The 10434-nt window shown below is 53.7% G+C and overlaps 1 protein-coding gene across 5 annotated transcripts; it reads right to left on the bottom strand.

Moving 5' to 3' along the window:
• Window positions 1-312: 312 nt before the first annotated feature.
• On the bottom strand, window positions 313-10077 carry CDC42EP2 (CDC42 effector protein 2). 5 transcript variants are annotated; one of them, XM_054184006.1, is made up of 4 exons: window positions 9994-10028; window positions 6013-8946; window positions 3585-4391; window positions 313-3437 (listed from the first exon to the last, which is right to left on the bottom strand). In XM_054184006.1, the coding sequence occupies exon 3, from the start codon at window positions 4302-4304 to the stop codon at window positions 3597-3599; it is 708 nt and encodes a 235-aa protein (XP_054039981.1). In that variant the 5' UTR covers window positions 4305-4391; window positions 6013-8946; window positions 9994-10028; the 3' UTR covers window positions 313-3437; window positions 3585-3596. The 5 variants fall into 5 exon arrangements, with proteins under 5 accessions (XP_054039981.1, XP_054039983.1, XP_054039982.1 ...); XM_054184008.1 differs by having other exon boundaries at window positions 8605-8946; XM_054184007.1 differs by lacking the exon at window positions 6013-8946 and having other exon boundaries at window positions 9994-10077.
• Between the last annotated feature and the right edge of the window lie 357 nt (window positions 10078-10434).

Below are 10434 nucleotides of genomic sequence, written 5' to 3'. Positions count from 1 at the left end.
TCCACCCCCACCCCCCCCGCAGCCACTTCATCCCTAGAAATTCACATAGAAAATTTAAAATTTTGGATCTCTTTTCCTTTTTTATCAAACCTAAATCAACCAAAGACCTCCACCGGGCGCGGAGGCAGACGCTTGCCTGCGTCCCCCATGGTGAGCATGGTTTGTCCAGCAACACCTTCCAGGTGAATTCCTCTGTATTTTTCATTCTTAATTCCACGTTCCACGCGTTGGTCTTTTTTTTCCTGTTTGCTGGGAAATTGTTGGTGTTTTGTTTTTTTTTCCTCAGCTACGTTCGAAGTTATACAGCTCTTCCTCCTCTTAATCCCACGCCGGCTGTTAATTGCGTGCAACGCAGGCCCCTTGATTTTCCTGCCCCGTCAATAAAAATCAACGCTCTGTCACCGTGATGAGCAGTTGTTGCCGCTCGGGCTACAGGCGTTGCGAGGTGGGGGTCAAACACCAAATGTCGGCGTAGGCGTTTGCTGAGTTTATTGCATCATTAATCCCCTGCCCGGAAATCTTGGGATAACGAGGAAGTTGTGGGGTAGGTCGGACGGCCAACAGCCGAGCGTCAGGCTGTGCCCCCCACACCGTCCGCTTGTGTACACCCATTCCCCGCCTTCCCCCGGAGTTAATCAAACCCCTCGTTAACTTATTCTGCCTTAAACCTCCCCAAAAAAAAGCGAGGGGAAAGAGACTGTTCGGCACGCGCCGGCTGAGTCACAGCAGGGAACAGCGTTCCTGCCCGAGTGACTCACGCTTCTTAGAACAGGGGTATAAAAAAACAAAACAAAACAGGGTTTAGCAACAGCTATTTGCATAAATCAGCAATTTGAGGAGTGATTAATTAGTGAGCAAACAGAGGGAGGGGGTGAAGGAAGCCCCCCCGTCCTGCGCAGAAACCCCGGGGCAGGGGGAAATCCCAAATGATTTTATTGCATATAGTTAAAAGTTAATTCAAGAAATTGGTTTTTTTTGCAGCTAAGGAGATGAGATTACGCTGGAAAAATGGGGGAAAAAATAGGATTGGTATAATCGCGGGGGTTTTCTATCAAATGGAGTCTGAGAGGTGGGTGAGAGCAGGCGGTGGGGACGGAGCAGGTGAGCTGCAGACATGGAGCATCACCTTTTCACGGTAGAAAACCAACAAAATCCAGGAAATTTAAGCATCCTTTGCCTTTAGCCCCATGTAAAAGCAGCTCCTGTTTCTCTTCCAGAAGGCGCCACCATTCCGGCACTGGAGCAGAGCAGGATCCGCTCAGCCGCAGCCGGGAGCCATCAGAGCGAGCGAGGTGCCAGTTTAATGCCAAATTAAAGCCATTAAGGCCCCACATCCTCCCCCCCACCCCAAGCTTGTAACAAGTAGAAGGAGCAAAAGTGGGGAGAAAAGGGGATTTTGGCCGTTACCTCCACGGTTATTTCGAAAGGTGGGGAAGTTGCTGCCGGGCATTGCCCAGATCCGGTAGGGATTGTTTCGTAATTGCTGGTGATAATTAGGCAGAGGTAGGGGGCAAACTCAAACATCTTCATCCCCAGCTCACTTTAATTCACTAATTAAGGTGAGATCCATGCAAACAAGTGCGCTCTGTGTTGTCACAACCCACCCCCGCTCCCCACAAAGGTGTTGGGCCACAAAAAAAACCCCAAAAAACAACAAACCCAAAGCACTCTGGAAACCACCCAAAATTATCTATTCCAGGCTTTTTTTTTTTTCCTCCTTCAAATTGTTTGACCAAACAGCAGCTGCGGCATGTTAGCAAGAAAAGAGGGGACTGGGAAACCGAGCCACATCTGCCATCGAAATAAATTAAGGGTAAATTAGTTACAAACAATGCTCTAAAACGCCCCCATCCTGTCACTGGAATTATTTCTGGTAAGAAAAATCCTAAAATAAATAAAAAGAAGTCATCGCCACACAGATGGGTGCGTTCGGAGGATGCGCTGTCAGTTTAGAACAGGTAAGGCTCCAACCGTAACAGCATAAAATCAAACAGAAATTAAACCCAGCGGTTGCCCGGATGGAGCTCAATTAACCTCATTTTCTTAACTCTTTTGCAGAGTGACAGCTTGAAAAATTGGTTTAACCCTAAATTTTTGGTGTTTCCACCAAAACAGAGTGTTTTGGTCTTACAGTGAGAGCGCCCCGCCGGACGCAGAGGGGCAAGAGTAAGCAAGAGCCCGGACACAATTGTGTGGTGATGAGCTACGGGCTCATTAATCTAATGACTCATTAGTTAACGATACCTGTACGAAACAGTAATCGATGATGTAAAAAAATACACGGTCAGGCTCCAGCAAAAAGTCAGCGTGCTCTTCAAGAGGTGCCTTAAAATTCCCTACTAAGGGGGACTCCCAGGTCTCATTCTGGGCTAAAACTACCAGAAACGGTTAAAAATGATGCAGTTAATCAGCGATGCCATCTAGGAAACAAGGTCCCGCTTGCTTTTACACTGTCACTGAGTCCAACAGGCTTCTCTTGTCCTCGATTCCGAGATCGGGAAAGAACGAAAGCCCTCGCAGCCAGGCTTACGGTCTTTCGCCCCGACGTCAGCAGAATTGGCGTTTCCACAGATTTTTTTTTTTTTTTTAATTATTTTTTTAAAAAAGCAGAAGGGATTCGCATTCCTTTCTGCGTGCCGAAGCGTTTCACCCCCTCGTTCCTCCGTCCAGCCAAACAATCCGCAATTGATGGAGGCGGCGTCTTTCGGGAGAATGAATTTCACCCCATCACGCAGGAATCCGGCCGGGTGGTCACTCACCCTTCGCTTAACGTATTTTTTTCTTTGTTTTTTGCATCTTATTTAGCATTTTCAATTCCAACCCCGAGCTCCATAGGCTCGGTTGCTAAAATACAGCCCAAGAGGGTTTTTTTTTCGCTTCTCCACAGAGAGCTTTTGGCTTCTGCTTAGAGACAGCGCAGTGTTAAAGCCCGGTGGAGCCTTTTGCCACGTAACCGCTAGATTTACCAATTTTTGTGGGATCTTAAAAAAATTAAATCACGCCGCAGGCTGACATCTGACATCACCGCGATGGTGCGGGTGGTTGGCAAACAGCAAGCGTCACACCTTCGCCTTGACTGAGCGCAAACCCTCTTCAAGCAAAAAAAAACAACAACAAAACAAACAATCACCCTGAAACCCCAAAAGTCCTCCCAACCGAAACATTTGGGAATTCAACCGTCGCTGTTTCATCCCGTCCAGTGCAACAAATGTTCCTGACGGCGCGGCGGCTTATTTGCTACCGGTCGGCGCAGTCCTACGGTTCGATCCGTCGCTAAAGGTGAAGTTGAAACGGGCAAGCGGCGAAATAATCCGGCAGCGAGCGCTGCCTCTTCCGTCTTGTCTTCGCAGGGTGTTTGAATTTTTTCTCCCCGCGCGGAGGGAGAAGCCGGAGATCTGCGGGGAGAAAACGCTCACGTCTCGTTTGCACGACAGGCTCTGCGAGAGGAAACAACGCGGCACCGGTTAAGGGAAGGTGCGGGGAGTCAAACTTGGGAGTTTGAGTTGTAATATAAGGGGAAAAAAAAAAAAATTAAAAAAAACAACCCCCAAACCCAATAATAATCCATTTCTCAACACCTTTACCTTGAGTCGTCTTCACGTCAAGATCTCCTGCCGGCCCGAATCCTGTATAGACCCACCCACTCTCTCCGCTTGGTGTTTCTCCATCACTTGCAGGACGTCCTCCAAAATGGACGGCCCCAAATCCACGTGGAGGGAGAGGAGGGAGCCGGCGTGGGAGAGGAAGGGCGGCTCGGCGTCGCCCTTCTCCTCAGTGAAGCCGTTGGTGGGGGCGGCGAAAGGCGAGGCGCAGGGACGCGGCGGCGGGCAGGCGACGCTCCTGCCCTCGCCATCCTCCCCCCGGCTTTGCGCCGGCGGGGCTTTGTCATCGAGGTGCAACCGCGGCGGTTTCGGTGGGGCTTGCGCCGAGGGCAGCGTCAAGGCCTGCGGCCCCCCGATGACGGGCAGGGAGATGGCGTTTTTGAGGAGGGGAGAGGACGTCTCCGATGAGGGCTGCTGGCGGCCGGAGATGGTGGCCGTCCTGGAGAACTCGAAGGGCGCCGCGTCGGGGCTGTCCTTGTCGGAATCGAGGCTGCCTTCCGTCCTGGGGAGGAGGTGGAACTTGCCCTGAAGGAAGGAGATGTCCCCAAACATGTCGCTCTCCCCGCCGCTGCCGATGTGGATGGTGTGCCTGAAGTCCCCCAGCGGGGGGCTGATCATGTCGGAGGAGAGGATGTCGCGCAGCTTCTCCTTCTTCCCCTTCCTGCTGCCCCTCTTCAGGTAGATGGGCACCTTGGTGGACATCTCGCCGAGGAGCAAAGCTCTTCCCCCGCCAACTCAAGAGAAGGTTGTGTCTTCCCAGACCTCCGCGACGCGGGCTTTAAAAAGAATCTGCAAAATTTAATAAAAAAAAAAAAAAAAAAAAGGAGGAAAAACGCTTAAAAGCAAGTTATAACGTGTAGGACAGAGATCCTCAACGTCAACACGTCCCAGGAAATTAATTCCAGACGCTCTCCGGTCCTCTATCTGAAGTTCGCTGGCTGCGTTATCGATAACAAAACAACCCAGGTAATTAAATCCAGGCACTCGGGGCCTCTCCGCAGGATTTGTTTCGAGTGGAAGAAAAAAAATCAGGAAGAGGGTCAGAGGTGGAAATCCAAGAGGATTTACATTTTTATGGGGGAATCGGGGTCCGGAGTTGAAGGGTGGGAGAGCACGGCCTTGCAAAGTGTCTTTTCTAGCCCAAAAAGAGATTTTTTTCAGTTGAGTTCCCTCTCCTCTTGGCCGTGTGTAATCCAGCCCCACCCAACAACAAGCTAAAACACAAAATAATCAAAATTAAGGCAGGAGGGGGAAGGAAGTTGGGTTTTTTCCCTCCATTTTAGTCATATTCATTCAACTCTGACAGTTTACACCGTCAGTTGTGGGTGTGATTTTTCAGCTGTGGGGGAGAAATAAGGCAAAAATGGGTATTTTGGGCAATAATAACGTTACGCACAACCTCAAGAGACGCCTCGGCAGGGCAGAAAAGGGGGTGAAACAGGTTTCAGGCCACTTGAGCATGACTTTTGAAAATCAGCAAGTGGGAAGCTCTGGAGTTTTAGCCTTTCTCGCTGATTTTCTGGGGAAAAAAAAAAATCCCATTGCTCCACATTTCTGCAAAACCGGATCCGCTCTGCCCTGGACTGCGAGCACAAAGGAGAGTCTACAGGTGACCGAGAGACAGGTCCGTCCGGTGCACTGAGCCCCGGCCGCTGCTGAAACAACTGGCTTCAGCCCGTTTCACGCTGTCGGTAACACACCTCCCGCTACAGCCGCACCCGGAAAGCCAGAGCCGATGGTGACACCGCCACGGCTGAGCTCCTCAAGTCAACCCCCGAACCGTCCCAGCCACGGGTCACCGGCAACTCCCCGCGTGTGGTTTTTCCCATCAGCTGCCACCAACGAACAGCCTCAACGACCGTGTCAGGCGCTTGCCCCGGCCAAAACCTGCCCCGGCCGAAACCCGCCCCAGCCGAAACCTGCCCCGGCCGGTGCCGAAGAGCCAACGGAAACCAGTCTGCGGCCGACGCTGGATGAACGGAGCCGGGCGGGCTCCCCTGGGGCCGGCATTTCAACCCCAGCAGCAGCCACACGCCCGGCGGTGACAAGCGCCACGTCAGTCGGAGGATGTTGGCGGTTTGGGATCTCAAAGCGCTGGGGTTTGGAGGCGGCACGGTCCCACCGAGGGCTGCCGGATCCTCCTGAGCCTCACCTGACCCCCGCCCCTTAAATTTGTCCTTAAAAATATAATAATAATACACAGAGGGATGGAAAATCCCATGTTCACCTTAAAAATATCATAATAATACTAAGCAGAGGGATGGAAAATCCCCTGTTCACCTTCCACCACCCGATGCACCGTCGTTATCGTTAGGAACCACCTCCTGTCTGTGCTGCTCGCTTTTCCCCCTTTTTTTCCCCTCTAATTGCTTCTTTTTCAGTCCGTCTCCCCGAGCGGAGACCCACGTACGCGGTGCTACAGCCAGAGACGCTCCCGAGGTCACGTTGGGTTGACAGCAACGTGGGAGAGGAGATGGAGCGGCAGGAATGACCCAAACAGCTCGAACCGAAGCACGGACGAGATGCCGGCGATGCCGTCAGCACCAGGAACGCGGCGCCGGGAGGAACGCGGTCACCGGTAATCCCATTCCCGGCGGCTCCGGCCAGGGAAAAATCCTGACGATGCAGAATTCAGCTTCGTTAATCCCGGGCGGATTAAAGCGGGCGGCGTAATGACAGGCTGTGCCGCTCGCGTGAAATACAGGCGCCGGGAGGAGGGGGGTGAGACGATGCCGGCGGAGCCGGTGCCGTACGTGGAGAGAAGGGGACAGAGGGAAGAGCTTTGTCACCGGTATCCGGATCCGGATCAGCGCCGGTGCTCGCCGGAACGCTGCCGGATGCACGGCCACAAGCCCCCCTTGCGCTGGCGAACCACAGACAGGCGTGGGTTAGCCGCAAAAAAGCACTGAAATCACTTAAAAAACAACAACAAAAAAAGTGGATTTGTAGGGAAAAAAAGCCTTTTATCACTCCGAAATTATTAACGTTTTCAAGGTCAGGGTGTGGGTGATGTCCGCGGGGATGAGCGTTCGTCAGGGAGCAGCCACCGGATCGTCTCCCCTCCAGGGCAGCACGGGTTCAGCGTTTTCCACCGGCACCGACCAGAAATCGCTCTCCCTCACCCCAATTTCTCTCACCCCCCCCGTCACGACTCCTCCTCTTCTCCCCAGTCTGGGCCGCGGCCGACAACCCAGCGCCCCACTGGGCCGGGACAAAGGCTGCCCGCGATCGCGCCGCGAGCTCCCGGGGTCGGCTGAACGCTGGGAAAGTTCAGGGCTGCGCGTAGAGACCTTTCCCTTTGTGCTCACAGAAAAAAGGCTCGGAAAAGGGAATTTGCTGCCAGCGCAGGCTGGGAAAGGGTCAGCGGGCCCCGAAACCAGAGGGAATAGGGGGTTTTGCACCAGTGAAACCCTTAAAATCCCTTTTCCCGGTGTTTTCCAGCGCCGACGACTGAATAAACCTGAAAGGACTGGAGCATTACCAGCTGCAGGGATGCGACGGGGGCGGAAAACAGGTGAGAAAGGGAGCAAAAGCAAAATCGTCCCCTTGTTAAGTTGTTCGTGTGCGTTTTCATCCGCGCGGCACGTCCCCCCTGACGCTAAAAACTCCTTAAAACCAGGAGTAATCCAGGTGTCCTGTGAAAGGAGACTCGCGAGGAAGAGGGAAACGGGGAAAGTGAGACGTTTCGGCACAGGATAAAAGCGGGAGGTGCCTCAGGAGAAGATCTGAGGAACTTAAACTCATCCTGCGCCCCCCCGTGAGGCTTCGTTTTCGCTTCTCAGCGTTAAGAAATCGGCCGAAAGCCCCAGGCGTGAGACCTAAGACCCCCCCGAGCATCTCCGCTGACACCCAGCCCCGGGATATCCGCCCCGATTTGGCTTTTTGATTCCCCACGGAATCAAATTTGTTGCCTTTTTTGCCCATTTTCAGGCATTCTGGCGTGGGTACGTGAAATTTTCCACCTGTTTTTGGCAATTCAGGCTTCGGCTCGCAAAAAGATTTGTTTCTTTTTGGCCCGGTTTCAGCCGTTTCGGCTTTGCTACGTGAAAATTTTGTTTGTTCTTCGCCCATTTTCAGCAATTTCGGCTTCGATAACAGGGGGATTTCTTTCCTTCCCACCCATTTCCAGCAATTTATGCCTCACTACGTGAAAATTTGTTTCTTTTCAGCAGTTTTAAGGCTGCAGGACACAAACATTTTGTTTCTTTTTGGCCCATTTTCAGCAATTTAAGCTTCGCTACGTGAAAATTTGTTTCTTTTTCTGCCGGTTTTCAGCAATTTAGACTTTGCTACCTGAAAATTTCCTTCCTTCTTGCCCATTTTTAGCGTTTGATGCTTTGCTACGGCAAAAATTTGTTTCTTTTTTAGCTTATTTTCAGCAATTTATGCCTCATCATACGAAGAGCCGGCACTTCCTCAGCCCCCCAGTTACTCACAGAGCAGCGATTTTCCCATCCCGACGTCTGTTTTAGCAAGATCCCGCAAAAATAGCGATTAAGCGACAGAGGCTTACACTCCTTTTCCCTCTCGACGGCATGGAAATCAAGCGAGCGAGCGCCCGCTGCAGAAAACGGAGCTGGTTCCTTCCGCGTCTCCTCCTCTTGACCCTTTTCTGAGTCTTTTTGCTCCTTTTATCGGGGCTTAGAGAAAATCCGCGATGAAAAATTTGCCCCTGGAAAGAGGTTTTGCCGCCGGATCTGCCACGGGGGAAGGGATATCCGTGCGGGAGAGGAAAACGCACCCCCTTTTCCCATGGTCCCCGAGCTGGAGGGGCGTCGGGGTGCGGAAAAGGGACCCTTTGGGGGAATAACATCCCTTCGGGATGGGGATTATGGATTTTTTTAGGGAATAGGGATGTTTCAGAGCGATGCCAAAAGCCTTTTGCGGGTGCCCCAGAGGTTGGCATCACTGGAAGGATTTATCCGAGATCTTCCCGGTTATCCCTGGTTAAAATGCAGAATTAATTTCTCTCCGCAGGATCGCGGTGCCCTCGCTGTCCTACCTCGAGCCTCCGGATCGGGAAGAGCCGCCGGTGACGTCTCCGTGCCAAGGGCCACTGCGACAAGGTGTGTTGGGGACAGGGCAGCGCCGGGCGTCCCCTCCTAACAGCCGCCTCAGCGTCAGCAAACGCCGGTGGTTTCCTCCCCCAGGACGGGGAAAACACCGCTGTCGGGGAGAGATTCTCCCAGATAAGGAAAATCCAAGGAGGAAAGTTTGAGGATGAGGAAGTGCCGGTGCACGGTAGGAAAACGCGGCGGCCTCAACCGTAGCTGAACACACACACACGCACCCCGTGCCTCAGTTTCCCCTGGCTGTGCCCGCACCCCCCTGCGGCGCTGACAAACTGCAGGCGAGAAGGGGGGAGAAAAAAGCACCTTAAACCCAGGAAAAACAACTCTTTGGGGCGGCTCCTCCCGGCCGAGCCCCACCCCGGAGCCGGGGGAGCGCCGGGAATTCCCGGGTGGGGATCGCGCTGCATTCGGGGTGGGATGAGGGCACAGGTCGCTGCTCTCTCTCCCCGTGATGGGGTCGGAGTCCGCTCCGGCAACCTGGGCAACTCCTCGAAAGAGGGATTTTTTTGTTTGGTTTTTCTTTTTAAATATCCACGAATCCCCTGTTTGCACTGAAAAATCCTGCCTGAAAAATCCCGGAGTGGGATCCGGCCTCCCTCCCCGAAAGCACGGTGTCTATTTCGGGGATCCGTCGGCTAATTTAAGCCGGGGGCAATTGGAAACCTCGCAGCTGGGGGCTAAAATTAAGAGGTGGCCGCGGGGAACCGGGGAGGGGGTGGGGGCAAAGGGGAGGGGATCCGGTCTTTTTTCCTTGGGAAAAAAGGGATGGAATCATCCCCTCCCCCCTCCTCCCTGCCCCTTTAAATTGGGGATCGGGATGTGACAGGGACACAAAAACATCCTGAAGAGCATGAAAAAGAACTGCCCCCCCCCTCGTCCTCAGCATCCCGATGGGATGGCTCCCAGCGGCAGGGATTTACAAGCCGGTGCGGCGAGCTGCCGGGAAGAGAGGCCAAATCCTCCCCCCCCAGCTCCCAAATTTACTGCCGTGTCCCCCCAAACCACCACCCTACGGCTACACCCGATGCCGGATCGGTGACGGTCCCAGTGGGAATCTCACCGGAAAACAAACCCCGGGCTCGCGTCCGACGCTCACCGCCGTCTTCCTCCCGCTCTGGCGGCTGAGCCGGAGCCAAGCGCGACCGTTCCCTTCCTCCCAACGCCGGAGCGTCGGCGCAGCCGGCTCCCAGCCAACCTCCAAGCCCCACCCCGGCACGGGGCCTCGCTTCCCCCTTCCCGGGGGGTTCCTTGGGGTTTTTTCCTTCCACCCCTCACCCCGGTTCCCAAAACCCCGGAGAGAGTCGGCGTTGGCTTCTCACCGGGATGAAGAGGCGGATGGCTTCGTCCTTTCCCGCGGCGGGCGGGAACGCCGTCGCGTCTCGATTTCCCGGCGTCGCCAGGGGAAGACGCAGCACCGTGGCTCTGGCCGAGGAGAATCCCTGGGGAAACAGAAATGAAGCTGGAAAAATCCCTGCCGGCTCCAGAGGGAAGTGGGGGATTCCCTACAGAGCAGTGGAGCGCCCCTCCACACCCCCAAAAAAAAAAAAAAAAAAAAAAAAAAATCCTCGGCCAACTCGTAATGCCACAGCCTCTGCTCGTTTAAATCCCAAATTAGCCTCGTCCTCAAGGCTCATCTAATTAAGAGGCAAACGAGATGCCGGCTGCTTCGCTCCTGGTGTTTGAATCAACCTCCCCAAAACCCCCCGGTCGACTGTCCCACGCATGTTTTAACTAAAAACGGCATTTTTATGAGGGAAACT

The sequence above is a fragment of the Rissa tridactyla genome, chromosome 29 (assembly GCF_028500815.1).
Source record: "Rissa tridactyla isolate bRisTri1 chromosome 29, bRisTri1.patW.cur.20221130, whole genome shotgun sequence".
NCBI lineage: Eukaryota > Metazoa > Chordata > Aves > Charadriiformes > Laridae > Rissa > Rissa tridactyla.
This window is presented reverse-complemented; position numbering and strand designations above follow the sequence as displayed.